Source organism: Gobius niger, assembly GCF_951799975.1.
Source record: "Gobius niger genome assembly, chromosome: 4".
Classification (NCBI taxonomy): domain Eukaryota; kingdom Metazoa; phylum Chordata; class Actinopteri; order Gobiiformes; family Gobiidae; genus Gobius; species Gobius niger.
The window spans coordinates 10,739,076-10,764,514 of NC_136855.1; the positions used below are offsets into that span (position 1 = coordinate 10,739,076).

General features: G+C 43.0%; 1 protein-coding gene across 1 annotated transcript; it reads right to left on the bottom strand.

Annotated features, from left to right (window-relative positions):
* Positions 1-24,315, bottom strand: bnc1 (basonuclin zinc finger protein 1). The gene is made up of 5 exons (XM_079555022.1): positions 23,888-24,315; positions 12,194-12,296; positions 10,338-10,573; positions 3,885-5,824; positions 1-1,303 (listed from the first exon to the last, which is right to left on the bottom strand). The coding sequence occupies exons 1-5, from the start codon at positions 23,894-23,896 to the stop codon at positions 490-492; spliced, it is 3,102 nt and encodes a 1,033-aa protein (XP_079411148.1). The 5' UTR covers positions 23,897-24,315; the 3' UTR covers positions 1-489.
* Positions 24,316-25,439: the final 1,124 nt, after the last annotated feature.

A 25,439-nucleotide genomic window follows, 5' to 3' on the forward strand; every position in this document is an offset into this window, starting at 1 on the left:
AAGCCTAAAGACACGGGGCAGCCCAAGAATAACCAAGAGCTCCCCTTTGCAGTTCAAAGTCCGGACACGCCCCTGTGGCTTAATTGGTCGAGCAATGATCCAATAACTAGCGGGCCTGTGATTGGCGGCAGTAGTGGAGGCAGTTAGAAAAAGGTTTCCTAGACGAGCTCACTGAGAAAAACTTGATTGTCGATAGTTCATGGCATAATCCTATTTCCAGAGTCAGCTAAGTGTGTGTATCGCCAATGCTTCATTTAGGAACAAGCGGTATTGACTTTGCCTGTGAGATTCCATAATCCAAAACAATCATGTACAAGATTAGGATCTTTGTTTGGGCTACCTACTTTTTTCGTGAAGGGATATAAAAAGTGCTAATTGGTGAGCCTTTTGTGGTGGTGCCCAGGAATACATTAATATAAAAAAAACATACAAACATTAACATTGAAACACTAGTAATCCATGTAAAGTTCAGTCACGTTTCCCCAGTCTCTACTCCTGGTCCATGGGCACCCCTGAGCTCACAGCGAGGTTCCTGTGTAGATTGGGGTTTTGGCTGTGTCTGTTTCGGCTCCGGACCGACGAGAAGGACGTGTCGCACCCGGGGACCTTACATTTGTGGAGCAGCCTCAGGTGCACCGTCTTATAATGCGCTCGGAACGTCCCCTTGTTGCTGTAGACCTTTTGACAGACGTGGCAGGTGATGGGAGACCCCGCGCCGCCGTTCGACTGCCCCCCTCCTCCTCCGCCTCCTCCTCCCGTGCCTCCCCCTTGTCCCGTGCAGTTCACCGTCCCGTCTCCGGAGAGCTCTTGACTTTTGCCAATACCGTCGCAGCTTTCGTCGCTGTCCTCAATCGGGACCGTGTCTAAATCTTCCATGCCTTCTTCGCTGCCCGCCCCGTCCGAGTCCCAGGAGGACCTCGCGCTGCCACTGCCCCGGAGCGGACCGAAGGCGGAGGTGCTCAGGTCTAAAACCGCTCCGTCCTCGCCGCCGTCGCCGCCACCGCGGTCAACGCCCTCCTCGTCCAAATTGTCCCGAGAGGGGGAGTTGCCGTTGCTGTTGGGCGCGCTGGAGATTTTGCTCATGGGGTACACCAGGCCCATGCGATTGTGTCCCCTGAAGATGACAGAAGTCTGGCAGATCTGGTCCCGGGATAGGTGGTCTTTGGGGTCCAGGAGGTCCTGATGGAAGTCCAGGCCGGAGTCCCGGTCCCGGCAGTGGGGCGTGGGGGAGAAGCGGCCGCCCGTGGGGCTGTAGGTGTCTTTGGTGAGCAGCTTGTGGTGGAGGTTCAGGTTGGAGCTGTGCCTGGGGAGAAAGGAGAGGGTTAGACACTTTTCCGTGGCTGGTTCTCGACTCTGGAACTTTAATCATGAAGGACGTCAAGATGAAACTGTAGAAAATAAACTGAACCGAAATGCACTGACCTGCCCTTGATATACCAGACAAGCCAATTCTCTTTCTATCTTTAAACCTTTGTTAAATCTTTGCAAACTTATTTTTTCAGAGAGAAAAAAATGGCATTTAACTATGTTCGAGAGCTGACTTTCCAAGTTGTGTCTTTAATATCTTTTTTTTTTTTACATTACATTGTCTTTTTGTATAGAATTTGTGTCAACTGTGTTTCTATATGTATAAAAAAAAAAGTATAATTGTTCAGTGTACAGTAGATTGAAAACACACCCACAGATTTACATTCAAACAGGTATTTCATTGGGAATATTTTATAATGATCTTCATTTGTTTATTTCTTTTTTTTTGTATTTGACTTGCTCTTTTGGAAAGCACTTTGGTTCAGCGGGTGCTTTACAAATAAAAGTTCATTCAGTGATTGAGAAACCTGTTGAGGGCTGCACAATATGAGATAATATGGCAGTAATTGCAATATTTTTCTGAACTTTTTCAACACAGCCTAAATGTAAACAAAAATGGAAAGCAATTTCAGACACAAAAATCCAAATCTTACCAGACAACTTAAACCATTACTGTTTGTTACGGCTAAATTATATCTCTTGGCTTAACTTGCAAATGTGGGAAAGACTGTAGAAAATAAACAACTATATTCATGTGTTTGGAAACGGTTTGCTTTCAAATGCTGAAAGTCAGATTTTTCTCACTACACAAGAACGTACAAATCAATATCTGACATCGCTGACCCGACTTAACAGCAGCTGCTGGAGGTTTTCAGAATTTATGCCGTTCCTGGCACAGGACGCCAAAAGTTCATCTATGGCTGTGAGAGCGTCGCTGCACAATCTGCAAACTGTGTAACCCAATCGATACAATAACATATTGAAGAACAGCTCATGTGTTTGTGAGATCAAATAAAAATGCATACATTACTGACAAGACTCAAATCCAGTGCATCGTTCACACTGCTGGGTGAGAAGCTTTATGTGCCAGAAACAGCATAAATCAACCAAAAGCCAAGACTAGCAGCTGTTTTTAAAAGTCATGTCAGACTGATTTTCATTTGGAGAGAAAGTGTTCGGAAATAGCCATAGTGAGAAAAGGAACTACAGCACTCAACTGATTGACTGTAAATTGAAACTCTCAGACATGGCTTGAGAGGTCACGTGATTGTAATTGAAATCTTTATAAAACGTTCATCATTACAGTCCTTTTACGAATGTATTTTAAATTGACACTCTTTCAATTGGTTTATGTTGTAGGGTTTGTAAAAAAGGGTGACCACCTCCTTTTGTTGTACTGCAAAGTCTCGTAGGTCTTTGTCCCCCTGTCCCACTTTTTTTTAGATAATGGAGTAAGTGTCTGCAAAGAAGTTCGATTAAGATAAAATGTACAATATTGGATGGCCTACTTTCTGGGTTGGAACCCTATTTGTAAAATACAGTCGGACATGTGTAGAATTATGGCAATTTTTTCCACATCTTTTCTCTATATCACTAACTGAAATAATCCTCTGCTCCTCATCACGTGTCTGTATTGGAAGAAAAAAAAAATCACAATGTATTTCCTCTACAGCCTCTTTGGCACTGATCCAGACTGCAGCCGAAGAAACAGATGTCAAACACAGAAACCAATGAATAAACCATTAGCACTATTGTCTTTGCATTGGCTTCTAGTGCTGTAGCAGATTGCAATAACAGTGTCGGTGCGCAGAGGCGGCTGACTGTGAACTGTTGTGGCAAACCGATCCACCAATTTCCCCCAAAACCACTCCTTCCCACTAAACCACAAGTGAAACGGGAAAGCCTCTCGAACTCCCGATCGTGTGGTAATTTGTACAAGTCAAAGTGTTGTTTATGAATTATCCAGCAAATGTTTCTTCTTTGTGGGTTAGAGACAGACACTTTGATAAACTCTCGCAATGTCTCTCTCTCTCACTCTCTCTCTACTTGTTTTATGCCCCCAGTCAATAAAAATGTGTAAAAAGAAACTACATAGCTGAAGGATGGATTCAACCAAGAAGACAACACTGTTTTCCTGGCTCTACATGTCTCTCACTATCACAGAGTGGTCCTTTGTCTCTCAAACAATTACCTCCTCAGTTGCTCGTACAAACACATACCGATGCACCCCCTTCCTTCCATCATTCTCACGTTTCGAGAGGATTCTACGCAACATCTCCCCACCGCTGTTTTGTTGTGGAAAGCACTTTGAAGCAGTACTCGTTCTGTTCTTACATTTGCTATACAAATACTGTATACTTGACTTTGACCTTGACAGCAGCCGCACAATCAACCTTTTCATTTCATCCACCTTAGTTACCACCACCACCAGTGTCAACAGCACTGTCATTTCAAACTTGACGGGCAGAATAGCAAAGGTTGAGGAGGGTGAAATTCAGGGAAAGACATTTTGTAAATAGACTTAACCACCTCATTAGACAAAACAGCGACTTTATTAAAAACGACCAATCTCTCACCTGTCTCTGCTGCGTCGGGACGGGAAGGCGGCGTTGCACCCCTCCACAGTGCACAGGTGCATCTCCTTCAGGTGCACGCTCTGGTAGTGCATCTTCACACTGTACGGGTTTTTGAAGGTCTTGCTGCAGATCTCACAGTGGTGCGTCATTTCCGGATCCTGGCCCACGATCGAATCTCCGAAATCTTCCAAACAGTCATCGTCTTTGCCCGGGTCTAAGTTCTGCGGCGAGTTCCCATTGGTCAGTCTCTGTTCGCCATCGATCCACCTGCGCTCAGACATTTTGTGCATCGATTTGTCTTCTTTCTCGTCACTGCCGTTGAGTAAATGCTTGTAGTTTTCGTTTTTCTCGAACGGCGACGTTGCGCAAGTTATCACCCCGGTTTCAGCTTGCCTGTCGTCTTGTACGTCTAAATGTTCCTTATCCAAATCGTTCCCGTCAAAGTCAATTTTCCTTGCGAGCATATCATTGTGGCAAACATCAAACTCCTCCTTGCCATGCATCAACCGCTCGTCTTCTGAACTGCTACCTTTGTCCATCAGTTCGTCTTGCTCCATCGTCTCTTTCTCGATCTTTATGGGCATGCTCGATTTGCGCGACTTCTTCTTTGGTATTGGGTCCATGAGGCCCGGTTCTTGCATCGCAGACGGCTTTACCGGCACGGACGACGACAGCAGCGGAAGAGATGGCAACGTCCCAGGTGTGTTCGCGAGTTCGGCTGGCGTCACCAGACTGCGGTAGAAAGGTAGCACTGGCTGCACTGTTTTTAAATTCGGAAACAGGATCCCGCTTTGCCCAAGGCTTGAAAAAGATGTGTTCATCTTCGATCCGGTGTCTACTTGGCTGACCATGTAACTTGGCATGGACTTGTGAGTGTCTGAGATGGGACTTCCATAGTCGTTGTGCTTTTCCTCGGAGCTTTCATCCGCGGACAAGCTTCCACGCAAGTCCTTATCTCGATTGTTTCTATTCATGGGCATGTGCAGGCGCGGGTTGGGGTTGGCGCTGTGGCGGTTGCGGCTACGTAGCGAGCTGAAAACCATGTTGCAGCCTTCGATGGTGCACTTGTGTTTGATTTTGAGATGCACGGCGTTGTAGTGGATTTTCAGCGTTCCTTTATCGTAGAATGTCTTATCGCAGGCGTTGCAATATACCCTCCCTTTCTTCAGAGAGCTCATGCCCCCAGCCCCTACTCCCCCATTCCCTGCCATAACCATTCCAGCACCTCCTCCACCGCTTGGCCCATTTCTCTCTAGGGACCTCATCTTCCCCTCAGGCGACATTTGCGCTATTTCAGAGCTCAGAGAAGGGGTACAGGGAGTTGAGGGCCCATCGGAGTAGTTGTCACTTGTTGAAAAATCCTCGGGCTCGATTTTTGTTGTGCTATTCACCGGAAGACCATCCAGCTGCTTGTCAGAGTCCAAATCGGACGCGAAAGGAGCAGAGTTAGCCCCCAAGAGAGTGGAATCGTTTGTATGCGAAAGACTCATTGGGTTATCCCGCGCGAGAGGGTCCCGACACGGTTCCTCTCGCCTTTGGTTGTCGATCGTTCCCCCACGCTGCTGGTGTTGCTGGAGCATGGAGCTGTTTTGCGAGCCTAAATAAGGCGCGGGCACCGAGCCAAGCAGTTGGAAAGGCAGCATGAACGCCATGCTATTGATGAAGTTCTCGAAATGGTGCATGCTGCTGCCGCTGAGCTTCTCCACGTTGGAAGCGGTGAGGTTGGCGGTGGTTCTCGGGGTGTTGCGCTCGATGAAAGTGCGGATGTCCGAGTTGGTGCGCGTGCTGGGGACTAAGACGGCCTGGCCCTCCTTGTCCTGAAGCGCCATGAGCTCCACGATGGATTTGGTTTCTCCGAAGCGAAGGAACTGCTGCAGAGTGGCGATCTCCTCCTCGAACGTCATGATTGCCCAGCGGTCCAGCACTTTCCCAGCAACATCCTGAAACAAACAAAAAATGAGAATCTTTGTTTATTTGGAATTTAGTTTAGCATCTAAAACAATAAAGGATGATGAACTTGCTTTTCATAAGACAATAAGAAATCAAAGAGGGATGACCAGTGCTCATCAATGACAGGGCTAAGAAGACATAGAAATGGCGGGATAATGACTTGGCTGGTCAGGCAGCTTATTGTGTGGGGTAGAAGCAGTCAAAATGAAACGTCCAAGTCTACAGGTTTTGACTTGGAGGTAGTCAGGCCTTCAGTCAATACAATAGCCTGCTGTTACCATGCTTTTCAAAAGTTTCCGATCAACGGTAATAACTCAAGATTTAGGGTTGATCACATTTCTTTGCTTTTCCTGTTATGGAGGTGAGTTGTGACAATTTGAATGGTAGGCCAGTGACGCTTTGAACTTTATTTTACTTTATAAGTTTATATTGCAGCGGTCCTAATTGTACAAGGTTTAACCAAGGAAGGACCAATTTGTAATAATATGTAATCTATGTAACAATACCAAGCATATATAATGCAATATGAACTATCTGAAGAGGAATTACACTCTTTTTCACCATTTCAGTAATTTAGATGGTTGAAAGAATAGAGTCTGCCTATGTGTCCTTGGGTAAGACACATATACATCAATGCACATATGAATTAATGTTAGCACAACTGAGCCTTGTTATCTAGTTTACTTAGATGAAAGAATAAATTGAACACCAAATACAAAAGCAACCAAATAATAAGAAAATATTGAATGCTGTAACGAATGGTCAGCTTAGGTATTTTTCAACCTCTAGGACATGTTCCAAGGTGACCGTCCCAGAATTCATAGGCACAAACTTAGAATATGTTTTTTTTCTCCACATATAAGCATTTTAAGTCTACTTCGCAACGGTTAATTAATGCACAATAAGTTCAAACTTCTCACACACAGCTCTTAGAAAACATCTCGCCAGTGCCAGGGGACAGAGCAAGGTTAGGCTGCGAGAGAGAGAGAAGGAGCATTGGGATCATTAGTATTGTAAGTGTACGCCGTTGCTCATACATATTCAAACGGGGCTTCAGATGACATAACCCATGGAGCGGAGTGGCAGCGCGGCTAAATAAAGGAATCAGAGTTAGCGTTAATTGCAGCGGGCAGTGACACCGTTTCATCTCGCAGGTCGTTCTTCTTCATTTGAATCAGGGGAGTTAGACGCCGTGTTAAAGCCAGCTGTGACATGCGCCATGGTGCGCCCACTTAGCATGGAACAAGCATCCAATCACATACTAGATGGAGACGCAAGCAAGGCTATGTACAAGCAAATACTAACGGAGTGGGATACTGCTGGGCTGTTAAAGGGATATCGGAAGAAAAAAATGACTTTGTTAATCAGCAATGATCAAGGAGTTGAGGTTTTCAAATGCATTAAATGTATTTTTGTTGTAATCGCTGTAGAGCAGTTCTTGTGCTTCTCAAAGGAGAATCTTTTTCTAGTTGTGTGAACATATTTTCTCTTATTTTGTCATTTTGATTTTTGTTGTTTGTTGTTTGTCAACTTTTTGTTACTATCCTCACATTAGTTGACTTGTTTCTTTTAGTTTTTTTTCCTGATTCCAGAAACACTGCACCTGAAATAAGATGCTTTCTCAAATTTGAATGAAGAAAAGATTTCTGTGCATTCTCAATTGAGAACTTGACAGCTCCCTGACGCCTGTGAGACGCATTTATAAACTCATAACTGTGAAGAATTTGGATACTATAGAAGCGTGAGGAAAGTCTGGACCACAACTAACAATAATTTGCACGCCCTTTCTTTCATAGAGCTTACACCGCGATTGAACATTTGATCAAAGAGAAGAAGAACAGTTTTAAAATCAGCAAAACAAAATGAACATCGGACCAAAGAATAGTGAGATATTCTTGGATTCAACATTTGCTACTTTGCCGCCAAATACACGTATAGCTCCGTATAGACCGGGGCGTCCGTGCTGGAGTTTTGAGTTTCTGATCAGGCCGGTCCTCTCTGCCTTCACCCCTTGCTCTAATCACATGTGAGTCGGGCGTCTTTGAAAAGCGTAACCACGTTTAATATTTGATCACACGGCATCCACTGAGCGCCTGTCGAGGATTCTGAGTCCGCGCTGGTCATTAGACGAGCTAACATGAATTAAACGCGCCCCAACCAGAATACTTGATCATGTGCTAATCGAGCGCGGGGAGAGATGGCTCGCGCTGACACATACATACAGACTCAAGGGCCAGCAGCTCTTGGCTCCATCTTTAGAGGAAATCTTAAGTTAAAAAAGTAATATTTACAAATGCAGTCCCTGGTTCGCGCTGGGGACGGCACAAAAAGCAAAGACCCAGTCGCAACATCCTTCTCCTCTGTCTGATCCAAACTCCCTTTTCGTCAAAAATTCCTTCAGTCCCTCCCTGCAGCTCTGCCCATCACTCACCAGTGGTGTCCTTTCTTGAACTGCACAAAATCAAGCCCAAAAAAAATATACACACTCCTAATTTTTTAACGCTTGAGATTGAAGATGATTTTGACATTTTCGGATTGTCAAAGTTAGGTCCTTGAGTCCGTGCAGTAACCAGGTAATTCCTCTTATATGTTGTAATCGGGCTTTCGACACCGTAGTTTTGATCTGTCTACAAAATACCCATTGGTTTTCAGGCAGCTACACAAAACGAAAGCAGTGAACAGACTTCTTCCTAGGCAGCAGTGGAGAAAGTAACATTTTCAAAGGCTATATATTGGATTTCTCCCTGTGAAACATGTGCGAATGAACTAAAACAACACCGTTATAACAAAGCAAAAATCTGATTTAAAGTCGATTTTGTGTGACGCAAGGCCTTTACCTTCGGACCACCGCAAATTCGAGAATCTTAAAACCATTTGAAAATTTGCGACCCAACAGAAAGTCGTCGCACATTTGCACTGACGACACACACGAGGAACGCCAGAAGAAGAAGAAAAAAAAACGGATTAAGAGGAGCCAAATTTGAGTCATACCTCCCAGAACTCAAATCAAGACTTAAATCTGGCAAATAACTCTGTAGTTTGTTCCAGGCTTTAGACAGGCAATTTATCAAATTGAGATCGAAACACCACAAGTCTAGAGATACAATTACTATTTCTCATGCAATTTTCAATATCTTCCAACCCAAAAGGTTTTTTCCCTTCCATTTTATAGTTTGCTTCTCCATGATGCAAATGATCTGCTGTTGCAATTGCCGTTGGTCGATAGAGGTTTCTGCACCACACTTGGCCAGCGAAATATTTTAGCTGATATCCATTCAATCCATGAGATGAAAGACAGACAAGATTAATCTGCTATTATGTTAATTTAACAGCCTATACCACAGATAATTCTCTTTTTTGAGCATTTAAAGCAATACTAAGTAACTTGTTTACCAAAATAAATCCTTTCCGTAGTCCCTCTGGGGGTAATACAAGTGTTGATGGAATGATTGGAGGGTCTTTCATCTCCCCCTGGTGTCTCTGGCCAGAAAACCATGCATGCAACTTCGCTGCCATCGGGTCGGAGCCACCAATACACACTAACAGAATCACGAGGAAGGAGCTAACAGGCTAACGGGCAAAGCTAACTTGGGGCTAGCGCTGCTTAAACAGTATTTACAGCCAAGTTTGAGTGAAAAAAAATATCTCCACTGTGTAATTGGATGTACAATATCCCTCTCTCCCTTTGTCTTTTCTGTCAGCGTAGTATTTACTCTCACGGACAATTAGTGAGTAAAAAAACGCAACATGCTACGACACCAGGAATGGCGCATATGGCCTCTAGGGGCAAGAGTTACTTAGTACTGCTTTAAACATGCTATTGTGCTACATCCTCATCACATACAGTACATACCTGAAGTGTTTTTGTTTGTAGTTAGTTTGCATTTTTTGTTCAAAACTCAAAACCCTAGTAGAAACCACACTCCGATATACGTCACAGGGAGTAATCTGTAACTTTTTTCAGAATTTGATGCCTTCACCAAACTTCTTCTGTCTTTTACTAAACTCTCTTCTCCCACCTTAATTTGTGTATTCGCACGTTGAACTTGAATCTGGTCTTTTTTCCGCCAAAGCAGTCGAAGTCAGCAGTGCGCCCTCTGATGGAATGATGGCATCAATATTTGGAGTATTTTCTAGTTATCTAGACAATTACGTTATTTCTAGAAGAGGTCGACCGATATGGGTTTTTCTAGGGCCAATGTCGATTTTGGGGATTTTTTATTGGCCAATGCCCATATGCTCAGTCCTGCAGATATTGTTTTTTATCGGTGCTAAATCGGCCGATAGTCGATATTGTAAAACCCCCAAATATCGGCCTGATATATCGGTCGAACTCTAATTTTTAGGCTATACTGTACAAATATCAAGGCCCAGATGTCCAAAAAAGAAAAAAACACTTAATTTTCACCTTAAAATAGTTTTGCAACCACACACCAATATGAAAACATTTGCTCTAACACATCCATCGACATCATTCATTTTCTCTCTACCATGATCTTTTACCTGCAGCACGTATCCCCTGATGTAGTCCTGCAGCGTCCAGTCCAGTGCGCCGAGGATCTGGATGACCTCTTCTTGCTTCAGGACGGAGAAGAGGCGGTCCAGCAGGATTTTGAGGCGTATGGGGATGGCCTGAGTCCCGTAGAGCATCAGGCTGCAGATATCAAAGACCACGTTGGAGTGCACGATCTCCACTTGGCTACTCTGGTACATGTGGTGCACCTTCAGCTTGCTCAGGGCTAAGACACAAAAAAACAAAACACAAAAAAAACCCATCATGCACAAGGAGTGAGAGACGCACAGGGGGAAGGCGAGGGCCTGATCGGGTTTCAGAGGAGCGGACATGTCCCCCGCCTCCGGGCTGGACTCAGAGACGGGACGGCGCGCGGACCAGCGGGGACAAAATGAAAAGACGTAAAGTTTTAAAAATGCATGAAGCGACTAAAGGGGGAAGAGGACAGCATTAGAGTAAGGAATACAAACTTGTTTTTACCCTGCTTTCCCTCTAAGAATAAGTCATAAAAAATGTGCACTTTGTCCACCGTAGGCACAGGTTTTCATGTTGGATGCTCTTACAGCAGTGAACGCCTTTTGCATACTAGTTTGACAAATACCCACTCCCCAGTGCAGTCCCTTGCTTTTATCCAAGCCCAAAAAGTAAGGCTTGTGGTGTCTAGTAACTGTGTCACTATTTTGGAAAAATCCAGTGAAAATATTGCATCATATTTCTTAATTCACTGTATTTAATTTGTGCTATTGATAGCACTTACTGGAGTTCGATATAGAGGTCGACCGATAAGAGTTTTTCTCAGGCCGATTGCTTTTATTGGCTGATGCCGTTATGGTCGGCCGATATTTTTGACCGATATCTTTGGCTGATTTTTCAAATGTCTGGTTAATAATAATAATAATAATCCTGTAAAAAACATACTTTTATTTTATCTCTTTACTTCATCCAATCATAGTTTCTGTCCCAGCTTTTAGCTGCCTTTAGCATTAGCATGCTGCCGCTAGCACTAGCATGGTGCCGTTTACATTAGCATACTGTTTGCATGGCGATCAAAAATACATTTGTGGAGTTTAAAACTCGTCTCCATGTTCTGTGCTTCCAAATGACATGCAGCATGTCTATATTGACTGAGTTTTAGTGAATTAGTGAAACTTGTGTTTAACAAACTTGTACTTGACCAGCTTTCATCATGATGTTTCTCTGTTACCCGAGGTCTAGGGAGTTGTGGGAAGACTCGTTTTAAAGCCCCGACTTGACCCTGAAGATGTTGGCGTTTATCGGTGTTAGATCAGCCGATAGCTGATATGGTAAAATCCCCAAATATCGGCCCCATATATCGTTTACCTCTAGTTCAATATCATGTGATTTACTTGGAATCTTTCCCTGCCTTATGAATTGGTTTTGCAAAAGAAAAAGAAAAAAGACATGACTTGAGCGCATTATCAAAGCTGGAAAATGCCTCACTTTCTCTGTTTATTATATTGACCCTAACAACTGTGGCCTCATTGTTATATCTTTAATTCCTTGATTATAAACGTCTTTGTAATATAAGACAATGGTTCCTTAAGCGAGGTCCCCTGGGCGGCCTCGGTGGCACAGCAAAAGGGCCCCAAACCTTGATAGGGAATTGAAGGAAAAAAAATATTTTGGAAGGAAATGCACAGTATATTTGAATCAGTATTTAGCTTATAGTCACTGCTAATTGTTACTTATATGTCATTTTAAGAAGTAAAATAATGACAAATGTTAATTATCATTCCTGGGATGGCCCCGAGTAACGTTGGGATTGATAAGGGAGGACCGCGGTGTCCTGGACTTTGGGGAATAAGAAATAGCGGAGATTGGTTACCGTGGGCGACCCATCCGTGTTTGCAGTTGTCGCACTGTCTCCTCTTCAGTTTCCCGGGTTTGAAACTGTCACAGCCACAGTTCACCAAAGTGCAGCAGATCGCCTGCAACACACAACATCGAAACAGTCATTGACATGGCAGTGAATCGCAGTAGCAGCAGTAGTAGTTGTAGTAGTGATTATAATGGGAGTACAGACAACAAAACACCTCAATATTGTTCTGTGTGTATGCTGCTGTACTCTTTTCACATTTTAAAGCTCTTTTGAAAGTGTGCTTAAAGAAGTCAAAAAAATCTGAAAATTCTGACACTGTATGGACTCTCAAGGTTATCAGTCGGCTTACAGTGGTGGTTCTCAACGGGCATATTTTCAGGACCTGCCAAGTAAAATGTAAACTAAATCTTGCCTGGCTCAGTAAAATAAGGACAAGCAGCGACCCGGAAAACCTTCATTTAAACCTTGAGCCCTCTCAGACTTCAGCATGAAACTAACAATGGAAAACATAATTATTTATCAACGTTTATCTTTGGCAAACTCGTTCAGAAAAATGTGTAAAGCACTTTAAACCGGCACATCTACCAGCAAAAAGCTCTACATAAATAAAGCTGACGTACGTACTTACTAACAACAACATTCACTCGTCATTCCAAGTTACTTTTCTAAAAGCCCTGCTCTCATCGGCCCCTCATTGTCCTCATTGCACGGAGCAGCGTAATCCCCAAAGTGCTGTGCCAAGTCAGCAACAAAACCTCAAACACGTGGCTCATTAAAAGCCAATCACAGATATCCGAGTTACGACGTTCGTCCCGAGAAAGAGAAGGGGCAAAAGGTTGAAGAGCAAGTTTAAAATCTCCTCCGGCTATTGTAAACACGCCAACCTTTATTCTTGAATGGAAGCATTGTTTTATTGAAGTGAACAAACGTGTTGCTATTGTTATTCTTTTCCATAATGTTGGTTGTATAATAATATTCAAGTACAAGTGCCCACACCTGGCCAAGTTCGTGATGTCTCTGTGTCACAAAAAAAGAAAGAAGAAGAAGAAAAATCAATTTAGCATGTTTTTTTTTTTCCCTCTTAAAATCCAGCTCGTACCCCGAACATGTACACGGCTAATTGCTCTGATTGGCTCACAGCTGGACCCCATCCCGTCCCTTTGTCCCGTGACTGTGGCCTCCTCCCCGGGACCGTCCTGAGGTGTAGCCCCTCTGCTCTCTCCACTCGCTCACCCACGTAATCCCATCATTACAGAGCACAGAGAACCAACACGGCCCAATTAGGCTAATCCTATCCCTCGGTGGGACGCCCTGAACCCCCTGCCGTTTCGCCCTCTCCCTCCCCCCTGCTCCGTCCCAACCCCAATACAGCTCAATCCCGCGCCCCCCTCCGCACACCTACCCCAACACACTCGAGTAATGATATCATTTAACTTCAAGGTTTTTTTTGTTTTTTTTTCATTCGCCCCTTGGCGTTTTTGCGGAATAACTAAAACTGCCCCATGTTGTAGAATGTAGTTCTACAAAATGCCAGCAGGGGGCAAAAACAAGTTCCTCCCTTGTATATTGGAGCACAGATCGACGTTTGGAGTGCAGAAAAATGACATAGACAAAATATAGAATTACTAAAAACACCAGAATCCGTTAATTTCAGAGAGGCTAAAGTTTTTGAGTAGTTTTGATTCGTTTCCAAACTCACAGTGGACAACAATGTCATCCGCAATTATGAAAACAGGCTTGAGCTGAAAACGCCAACTTTTTCTTTTTGAACAAAAGGCTTCAAAGGCTCCTGTTAGGAAAATATGTTATGAAGAAAATAAGAAAAAAAATAAATCCATTCATCATGTCGTTCATGTTAAAAAGCTGCATCACTACAGTATGTCCAGAGTAAGAGTGTGCTGTGTTTGGAACCGGGACTTTACCACAAAAGAAAAGAGTAATATGATTTCGTCATTATGAATCTGAAATAAAGAGTCTATTGCAGTGTGAAATGATATTATGAAGAAGTATTTTGAAATTCAGAGTATTGATAGATTGATTATGAAACTACTCTGTATATTATGGGCACATTTTAAACACATGAGGAGCAGTCATGTTTTTCGATCGAAAAGGTTTTCGCTGCCTTTGAAAGATGCTGTACTCGCTAAATAATTTGACACGCTATCGGGTCAACCTGTATAATCTCAGCCTCATCTCTACCTCACTGACCCCCCCCCCCCCCCCCCTCAGTACACCCCTCCTTCACTCCTTTCTCTCCCTCTCACTCTCTCTAATATTGTCACAACAAAGTCTGCTCATTCACAGACAGCGCCGATAATTGTACTAAATGATGCCACCCTGTCTCTCTCTCTTTCTGTCTCTTTCTGTCCCCCCCCCCTGCACCTCGCCTTGTTTTTGTCCACACTCCCCTGACATATACACCCCTAATCTACATCTTTAATGAACCCAATTTTCTAAGCACAACAGTCGCAATAGACATAACAATCCAATGACGATATGAACATCACACAGTAGCTTTTATGCTTCTGGTGTACCACAACTATCCGTTAAGTAGTTTTAAAGCTTCTATTGTGCATGTTTTCTTTGTAATCCAACCTAATTTGGTCACTTTAATTGTAAAATAATGTTATCAGTTATTAGGTTGTGTGTAATCTTTTAAAATAAACTTGTCTATGTAAAGAATAGACAGCGAGGAGCGAGAGGCTGCGGTGGTCATGGCTTCGAATTGGCCTGGAGCGCCCCCTGCAGGGAGTAGCGGGCAAGGCAGATTTTAAAACAGTGAAAACAAGCTTTCAATTTCAGCTAACGGGTCGGAGCGCTTTCAGCAATAGAAGAAGAAACAACCAAAGTGAACAGACAGTGAAAACTTTGGCAAATATGAGGGAACAACACTCATATCAATTAACAAAGCGACGCTGATTTGATTGTCACGGTCAAATATTGTACTTGCCTTTTTTTTTTTTTTCTTTTCTTTTTTTTTGCTGTGAAAACATGTTGAATTTTTTACTACTTTCAGCCTCTCGCGCCGGTGCATGGCCTACAGTCACTGCGCGCTCTCTGCCCACATCCAGCCATGTAATATTAATGCGCTTTATTGATTACAAAGAGAGGAGCCGCACGGACACATGTACACCGTAGAGGCGCTCAGGCACACCGTAGAGACGCTATAGAGAGGGAAAGAATGGCTCAAGACATCAATAAATAAAGCGCCCGATACGAAACAGCTGGGTGTGAGTGGTCAGTGAAATGTGATGGAAAATATTGTTTTTCCATCAAATTGTTGTTGAATAAGCATGAAATAAACCAACAAATTCAGAAATTCTGATCAAAACAACCTGATAACAGAGTCAAGTACACAAATATTAAAAGAAATGGTTGCTGGGAACTGCTCGCAACCCACTGAAAATGGTTCCGTGACCCACTTTGGGGTCCTGACCCAGTAGTTGAGGACCACTGGCTTAGATGGTAGAGCGGGTCGTCTTTAGACTACAAGTTTAGCAGTTCAGCTCCGGTCATGAGCAGGTGCTGGCAGTCACTGTGTCCTTTTGCCTGTATATAAATGTGAATGGGTGAGTGAGTTGGTGGTGGTTCATCAGGTTTTGGTTCTGCTGGTGTTGGAAAAATAAAAGTATTGAAAGCAGGTACCGAAAAAAAGCAATCTAAAGTGGGAAAAAGGTGGAAAAATTGGAAAGAAAACTGGGTGAAATGTGGGGAAAATGTGGAAAAATGTGTAAAGTGTTTTTTCTGCCCTTCTGCAGTCAAAGGAAGTTTCTTGGTTGTTTCACCAAATGATATAAAGGAAGGGGAAAGGAAAAACATTATTAATCTGTGTTATGGTTCTATATGACAAATATAGTTCAGGTATCTGTATCGAAAACATCTTTTTTTTTTACAGTACAATAGTACGAATTTGGAGAGACTGAACAATATCTACAGTGTAGCGCTTTGAGAAACTTTCATCCAGCTTTTCGTATGCTGTTATTGAGGTAAGTATCTTTTACTGTTGCTTTTGTATTTCGCATTATTCACGTTGTAAAAAGACATGATGACTGTATTTAAATGTGCGAATAAATGGCATCTTAATGTGTGAGAATCCAATTCCCTTCTGCAAGGCCTCGACAGGATGGTGTTTAATTGCCCCCTTATGAGAACAAATGACAATCTTTTGTTTTTTGAAGATTTGAAGGGTAAGCAAGTCCCTCAAACGTGCATCACAGCTTTTAATTCACTCTATACAGTATTCCTGCAACCAACATCCAAAAGGTCGGTCTCTATGGACTGAAGTCACTGCTCAGAAATGCTCTAAGTGGAGTTTCTTAATGGCGTAAACCTAAACCTCGCCGGCCACGAAAGCTTTTTAAACCTTTTCTTTTCTTTCATTGCAGACTCCTCGCTCTTTGCCACTGCTATGGATTCGCACGGCCTCAAAACACGTGGCAACTTTGCCCTTTTGGGAGAATGAAAGCCTATAGGAGTTTGAAAAGGAGAAAGAAGCTACGGGTGAGACTCGGCCATGGACGAATGCGGACCGAAGTCAGTCCGGAGCCGGCACGCAGGACTGCAATACAAAGATCGGAATTTAAATTGAGCTGCGTGGAAGTAAGGAAGCATTAGAGGGGGGGAATAGCTGTCACTGACATTATAGCATAGCCGGTTAGCGCTATGTCTGCTGCATTGTTGACAGGGGCCAAAGGCGACGGCCGTGCAGCTCAAAAGACTCGGGCTCTTTGCGATGTCTGGAATGGTCAGTGAGGACATTCGTTTGACACCAATTACCTCCGAAAATATGTCATCGCAAGACTTTCACGGCACTTTATCAGGACTGACTCGTGCAACAGACACGACGTATGCAAGAAATGATCGGGTTCGTTCGTGATTCATCGGGATTGAACTGTGAAAGGGCGGTTCAGGGAGTTCGATTCACCCAGGGATTCGCCGCCGCAGAGTCCAGATCGCCCACCCCATCGATAATGTGCTGGAGAAGGCTTTGCGCGGTGGTCACACTCTCCCGTCGTACAAGACCTTGGTGAAGAATGAATGCAACGCTGGACCTTTTGAAATCGTTTAACGCAACTAATCAAAGCGAAAGGCCACCCAACAAAATATTAGGAGTTGGTTACTTTTTTTTCTCAGATCAGGCATTGTATAAAGGTTATAGAGACGTAGACGTAGACCAGAAGAAGCAAGTACGACTGGTTGTACCTCGGCTTGTGGAAACATCGGTCTGGCCACAGGGGACAAAATAAAGCATTAAATACACTGCCCATAACGGCTTATTCAATGAGCAGTGCAATAAAACAGGAGGTCGAAGAGGACTGTCTGACTCTGCAAACGTCTGCAGTTCGTGGCCGGTGTTCTCGATCCAAACAAGTCTCACGGTCGCAAAAGACACACACATTCAAGTTACAAGAAAGTACAAGACGAGACTTTTCCTACCGCAATCATTCTATTAAAACACGGATGAACGCACCAGACGATAAAGTCTTTTGAAGGAAGATAGATAGAGATTCTGGTGTTTAAGCTGGTAAAGACGAACGCAGGTGTCTGGCTCAATGTTAAATGTTAAAACAGAACCTGAAACACTAAACAACCAGGCGTCCTTTATCGTTGCGGTTTTATTCAATAGCTGAAGATTTGTCAACTGCTGCCAATGTGTCCTCTGGCAAGACACGTCACCTCTCTTATGTGGAAATGTGTTAGCGCTCGACAGCCAGCGAAATGAAAACTGATTCTGAAAAAGGTCAAAGATGGAGAGAGAAAAAAAACACACAAATAACCTGATTCTGTTTCCAAACCATGTCTGCTTTTGAGCCAGACACTGTAATTTTCGAACGCTGCATAAAACTCATTTTAATTAACGACTCCAGTGATAAGCCAAAGTTCATTTCCCGAACAGCTTTTGCAATTTTAAAAGGAACATATTTTTTCCCCCCTCCGTTTTGGCCGTGCTAGCCCCGCGCTAAACGCCGCATTTGTCAAAGCCCGGTGTTAGGAATGCCGTGGGAGGACGGTGTTCCTGGTACGAATGACTTCAGCCCCAGCGGATCCCCCGCTGCGTTCGCTGAAGCCGGGAATAAATCACGCCCCTCTCCGCCCCGAGCCCTGAGCCCCGAGCCCCGGCGCGGCGTGTGATGTGGCAGTAAATTGTTAATTGACGACAAGTGTTAAGCGAAGGCACCGAGAGGAGATCCGGAGCAGCGGGTCGAGCGCTTCTGCATTTTCACCATGATTACTTTTGTGGACTTTTCGCCATGGGATCAAAGTTACCTCATTGTGGTGCAATTTTTAAATCATAAATCAAAGCTGAGATGATTTTGGGCCTGATAACACTGCAAAAAGTTATCCAGGAATAAGTGTGATGTTCTTGAAATAAGTATAGTTGCCCCTTGGTTTGAATAGGTTAGTAAGTAAAAAAAAAAGTATTTAGTTGCATTTATTTTATTCTATTTTTGAAACGCTTGAACTTTTTATACGGAAAACAAAACAAACCCAGTTGATATTAGATGGAAAGTAAAGACACCATGCTAACCACCCGTACAGCGCTGGGTCACAAAAAGGTCAAACATGCACTAATATCAAGAGTTTTGTTTTGTTTTGTTTTTTCACATGAAAAGTTCGATAATGCACCTTTACTTTTAGGTGATTATGATTTCCCTCTTTTTGAGTTTGTTTCAGTGGCATCAGGCGGTCGTCAATCATATCGTTTATTGCCGTGTATTCTTGCCTCAATATCGAACTTTAAATGTTGTTGTTGTGAGTGAACGGAATAATAAAGCTAGATAATAAATCACCTTGCTTGAAATAAGATGTTTCTTTTTCTCATTTACTTGACAAGTCAAAATAATTGAATATAAAGTCAAATATTCATTTTAACTTATAAAGACATCGCGGGCCATTTTTGTTCTGAAAATCTCGCCGGAACCCTGTAATAGTTATGTTTTAAAATTACTCATATCTATGTCTGTGGGCTGAATGCTGATTTAAAGTGGTCAAATTTAACAAATACATGTCCATTTCCTTTCATACTTTTCTTCTAGAGCTTTGGGGGGGCGTCCCCGGATCCCCTCTATGAGACATGTTGAAAACTTGCAACTCTCTTTTACTTGACAAGTCAAAATGATTCCATTAAAAGTCAAATATCCATTTTAACTGATAAAACATCATTTTTGAAGTAAAGTTCACACTGAAATGCAGTAAATCACAAATACTGTAACTCTGATAACCCTTCAAAAGAGGTGCTAATGTTTCACTGCTTTAAAATGAGAAAATAACAGATGCCAAAGACCAGCGGTTCTCAGCTGGTCTGACATTAGGACCCACCATCACCACAGAATGCCCATCGCCACAACCCAAATCAGAATTTTATTTGTTTTGTATATAGGGTACAATGCTGGATTTTCCAAACAAATCTTTGTGAAAAGCCTCAACAGCTGAAATCGTAATGAAAACAATCCAACAAGAGTCATTTGAACAGACTCGTGGAGTGTTTCAATACCTTTTGATAAATATTGAAGGTTTTTCTGGGAAAGGCTCACGACCCACTCATGAGGGTTCCGTGATCCACTTTTGGGCCCCGACCCCGACCCACCGGCTAAGAGTGTCGGTGTAAATACTGACTAAAAAGCTGTCATAAGATTGATTACTTTTACTGACTAAAAGAAGTCAATTTTAACAAAGACAAACATTTCCTTTTCAAACTCAGTATTTTTAAATACAATTGTTTTCTTGTTAAGCATCCAACAGTGCCAATGAGGCCCCCCCCCCGTTCCCCCGGACCCCGCTTTAGGAACCACTGCACTGCTAAATAATAACTGACCAGATGAGGACAATCCAATCAATATCCAACAGACTGGACACACAAATGCAGACGGTTTAGGCGGATTGATAAAAATATGATTTAAAATGCGCGAGCGTGATTGAATTCTGCCTTGTGAAAAACAACACTTCACCTTTGTTCATTTGTGCTGACTTTGAAAACATTGGGCTTTGAGCCAGTTTTCATGTGGATTTGCAAAGTCATTACAGAGATATTAACGACGAGCCCCAGTAAAGCATCATCAGTTGACATAACCTTGCTGTTTTGCGTCTCTTTGCTCCAAACATTGACAGAAAACCCACAAGTCAAACCGCATCACTGTCTGAATACGTTTGGCTGGAGAACGCTGCATATTTAAGTGTTGCTAAACTCATTGAATTCATCGCACACGTCTTCTGTACTCGGTTTAATCTGTCCGACGCGGAGGAGAGCCACTAATTGAGTTGGTTCGACACAAGAGAAAGTTTTGGCTGCAGGACTTGAGTGTTTTTAAAAGTCCTCCACACCCTCGTCACATCCTCATCGCAAATCCCCGGCTCTTTCTGAGGCAGAGGAGCAGCTCCAGAGGCTCCGGCAGCGATCTGTGTGCTAGCCTCCCACAATACATCACTCTATTGTCATCATTTGGTGATCAACTTGCTTCTTTTTTTCTTCCTAAGCAGCCGCCCTCCGCCCCCCCAAAGTATCATTACATCTGTCAAGCATTACGAGATAAAACACTCGAATTCTGTCTAACACGGTCGGTCTGCATGTCAATTTTTATATTTGCAATGCATAAAATAGAATTACAAATAATACATGTTTAAAACCTAAAGTGGAACAGCAAATAGCTATGACTGTGGGCTGAATGCTGATTTAAAGTGGCCAAATTTAACCACTTGACTTTATTTTCAGGCTACTTTCCTTTAAGAGCCTTTGAGACATATTAAAAACTTGCACCGTAATCCTGATTTTTCAAACGTACATTGAAAATCCGCTTGTCCGGAAAAAAAAAAAAGCCATTCGCTATTTCTCAATCGTTCGACATAGTTTCAGTGTTCGGTGCGGGACAGCGGTGATGGGGCAGCAGCACACAGGGGAGGACGATAGGGCTAAGGCTGTGGGGTCAGAGGAGGAGGAGGAAGAGGACGAAGAGGAGGAGGAGGGGGAGGTTGGGCTGTGGTTTGACGGCTCAAGGTTTTTAGCTCTGGGGCCACAAGTCTCCGGTGAGAAGGGGGCGCGATGAGGCTAATGAAGCCCAGAAGAGCAGTCGGACGAGAGCAACAAAAAAACAAAAGAGAGAGAGAAAAAGAAAAAGGATTTCGGGAACAACAGGCAGTAACTGTGTTGAACGTCGCAATTGGAGGAAGGTTTTTTTTTAAACTCTTGGACTCTTGTGGTAAATCAGGTAAAAACGGCCTTTGAGATCCATCATTACATTTCAACCAGATGAAGCTGAAACATATAAAGAATGAATGAGCATTTAAAAGTAAAGCATATTTTCTAATCAAACCAAATGGATTAGTTTGAATTGCAGTACCGTCTTTGTACTGCAACCTATGTCTGTACGATTATTGATCCCTGTATTAGTCAAATGATAAAGGTCGACGAGTCACGATAAATCTGACCAGTCGGATTTTGAAGGATTTGTTTTCATGCAACGTGCAAATACAAGAAGCAAGAGACGACGTAGAGAAAGGAATTAAAAGTATGGACCGTGAGGGGAAAACATTGAACGCGAAACCACAACGCTAGGACGTGAACAGCGCCCTCTAGTGGTCACCCATTCGATCTCATCAAGCGCAATCCCCGAGTTAAAGACTTGATCAAACGGGATGTCAGCTGCAGACACACACACACACACACACACACACGGATGCGCTAAAGGAGAGAAAACCCCACTCTCGTGACGATTAAGTGTTGCACTAGGAGTTTGGAAACGAAACGGCTCCGTTGGTTTGAATACGTGGGGGATCGGGAGCCTAATCCGCAGATCAAACGTGGTACACAGCATTACAGGCCTCGCTCTTGCAACAGGCCAGGTGTTTCGCACCATCGTCTGCCTCGACTTGCCCCCCCCGGGTCCATCAAAAAAGGGACGGCTCGGGGAGAGACACTTTCGGGCGTGATGATGTTCATATTTGAGAATGCACCCTGACCACATTTCGACTTATCTTTACCGACAAGTGCGAGAGCCGGAATAGACAGTCCAAAGGTGTTCAGTTTATGCATCTGCTTCAGTGTAAAAATATGAAAATTAAACACACAAACCGGAGACACAAACTGGAATGAATGAAAATATAGACAACGGCTGATTTGAATGAAAAGGTAAACCAATACTGGACGCGGATTTCTTCATGTTTTGTCGTTACAGGGGAGTTTTATGCCTTCACTGACCGAAAACACACTTTCCGCAATTATTCTGACAGAGAAGAAGACTCAAGAAGTTTTACAAAAGCAGATTTAGTTTAGTTCAAGGCTAAAAAAAACATGAATAATGCGGTGTGTGTGTGTGTGTTTCTTTTTTTTAATGTGCAACAATTGCTTGTTTTTTTCCCCCCGCCCTCACACACACACACACACACACACACACACTTTCTGTCCACACAACCTCAGAGCTGCTTATTAGTCGTATGCGCAATCGCACTCCTTTGGGCAATTAAAACATTGGACGTCCATTATTCAAATCCCCGCGCAGTGAGAAGAACTTACAGAGAGTTAGACAATATTTTCCCGAAACGCGCCCCGAATAAAAAATGGATGCGTATTGTTATTATTGGGATGCAGGGGTAAGTTTGAAAAATGAAGAGAATCGTCATTGCACAGAACACCGGCGATATCGACACAGGTGCTCCAGTCTCTGCATAATCTCTCATCTAAGCTGCGATTTTCGGATGCGAGGATGAAATGCCTGTTGCAATTACAAAAAGGCGGATCGATTGAGAGGATCAGATGAAGTGCGATCCGAGAGAGACTTTTTAGCGCAAGTTTAAAAAACAATATCTTGTCCACGACTAGAAAAAAACAAAACAATTTTACTCATTACAAAACACTACGAGAAACCATTTGTCATCCAGCATATATTGTGCATTGCAAAATATAATTGGTTTGCCAGGTGTTTATAGCCTATAGCAAAGGTCTCATTTGGAAATTGAACAGAATCTCAAGGTAAAACAGCATCACTTTTTTATCTGTTCATAGACACAGATTCCTGCATTTAGCTCCTAATTATGACCAAGAAGTTTTTATTTTCCTTTTCTTTACAAAGTGAAGACAAAGCAGCTCTATAAAATGTCCTACATGCAAAAGCCATGCAGTCTTTGCCTTTTTTAGTGCCATGATCAATCGCAGAGGACTTTCTCAGTTGTTATTCTACGCCAATAGCGTTATGACGATGATATGAACACGTGCTTATCGTTCTGTGACAATTGAATTCTTTGAAACGTTGCTTTAAATGACTTCTTCTTCTTCTTCTTCTTCTTAGTTGCTGCGCATCCTTAAAATATTACACAGAATAGTTTGTTGTGGGAAAAAGTGTTGGAAACGCTCTACAGCCTTGGAAACATATGAAAACCTTTCTGCCCTGTCTTTTACAGTGAAAAAGTGAACGCTGCTTTTCCACGTTTCCAAAAGGTGAGAGATGCTAGAAGAAGAAGAAGAAGAAGAAGAAGAAGAAGAAGAAGAAGAAGAAGAAGAAGAAGAAGAAGAAGAAGAAGAAGAAGAAAAGAAGAAAAAGAAGAAGAAAAAGAAGAAGAAGAAAAAAGAACTCCTAACGCTCCGACCCGGGCATGCGTTTGCGCGTTTTCTCCCCTCTCTCCAAAGTCACCCCCCCAAACACTCTTTTAAAGAATCAAAGTTTTCGCCAGACGTGACCATCACGCGCACATGACACTATACGGACTCACCTCAGCCATTGTTATTAGTGGGACGTTTCCAGGGAGACTGCGGAGTTTGCCATTCCTCGCGAGTTCTTGCAAAAAGAAAAAAAAAACACACGCGCGCAAAAAAAAAGAAAAAGAAAAAGAAAAGGAAAAATCTGCCAACTCTGTCCCCTCTCCGCTCCTCTCCTAACGCCGCGCGGCCATGGCAGCAGAAAAAGTACGCACAGGTGGGACAAGAAGAAGTGGAAGGGGGGGGAAGTAGCGGCAGTGGCAGCGGCAGCAGTAGTAGGAGTAGTAGTAGTAGTAGTGGTGGTGGTAGTAGTTGCGCCCGCGTCCGAGGTTGTGTCTAAACTAGTGGGATGTGAGAGTGTGTGTGAGAGAGAGAGAGAGGAATGAGAGATCCTCCCACTCCGAGCACCTCAGGATCTGCCTTAGCCCCCTCCTCCTCCTCCTCCTCCTCCCTGAGCCCCTCCCCTCCTCTCCGAACTGTCCGACTGCCTCTTCTCGCCACTTTGGATACGATGGGGTTTTACGCGCAATAATAGCCTCTGCGCGCGCTTTATTGGGGTTGTCTCTCGGTGACGTCTCTTCTCAAACCTGCCACATTGACGTCTCGTGCCAACTTTTTTTCTATGCGTATTTGTGTGCGTACATATGTATATTTTTGGGTTATCTTTTTAAAAGTATTGTAAAGGAGCAACGAGCCGCGTAAATCCCTGCCCAAAACTTAGAGTGGTTTGCAGAAAAGCACTGAACCAAAACTGCAAAAAGGAATCTATAGATAATAACACTAAATATAATTCCTATATATATGTTTAACCTCTTAATCCCCGCCTTAATCAAGTGCATTTTCTCCAGTTCAGCTTTACCCACATCTCATTTGAAAGCTAAGATCTACAAAAGTCACCTTAACTGATCTTTTCCTTGTGTTGTTGTCGCAACCTTTTTGAACATTTTCATTTCATCGTTACTCTTCTGTTGGTCTTTCGTGGCTTTTTTTGTTGCATATTCGTCGCATTTTGTCACTTCCATGTTGTGTTTTTGTCACTTTTCCGTCACTCTTTTGTTGCATATTCATAGTTTAAAAAAAAAAAAAAATTGTCACTTTTTTGTTGTGTTTTTGTCGCTCTATCGTTGTGTTTTCATCCTCGTTCTCGTCTCATTTTTGTCGCTATTTTGACACTATCTTGTTTTAGATTTGGGTAAAGCCAAAAGCGGAGAAAATGTGCTCGTTTCAGGTGCGGGTTAAGAGGATAAATATAGGCTATATTCGCTCTTATTTGAATATGTAAGTGAAAAGGTATAAAGCATTTTTGCATCTCATTGGCCTCAAAATGTGTAAATAAGTGTATTGATTTTATTTAGACCTTTGTTTTCACGCCATAGGACAGTTTGCAGCCCCAAACTGGCCTAAAAATATGACGCACAGTAATATAAAACCCTGCAAAAGTTAATTTCTAGTCATACAGATTGATTGAAGCCATGAATTGGTATTTCTCTTGGTTATGACACTTCAAAAATTGTATATCTATTATAGCTTCAATGACTCGAATTCAGCATGTTCATCTGGATTTGC

What these genes read in the sequence shown, in the direction of transcription:
- bnc1 (XM_079555022.1), bottom strand. An exon ending in ACACGGATGGGTCGCCCACG is followed by an intron (nt 10,574 to 12,193) that starts GTAACCAATCTC and finishes TTTGTGTCTTAG; the next exon opens with CCCTGAGCAAGCTGAAGGTG. An exon ending in TCAGGGGATACGTGCTGCAG is followed by an intron (nt 5,825 to 10,337) that starts GTAAAAGATCAT and finishes TGTTTGTTTCAG; the next exon opens with GATGTTGCTGGGAAAGTGCT.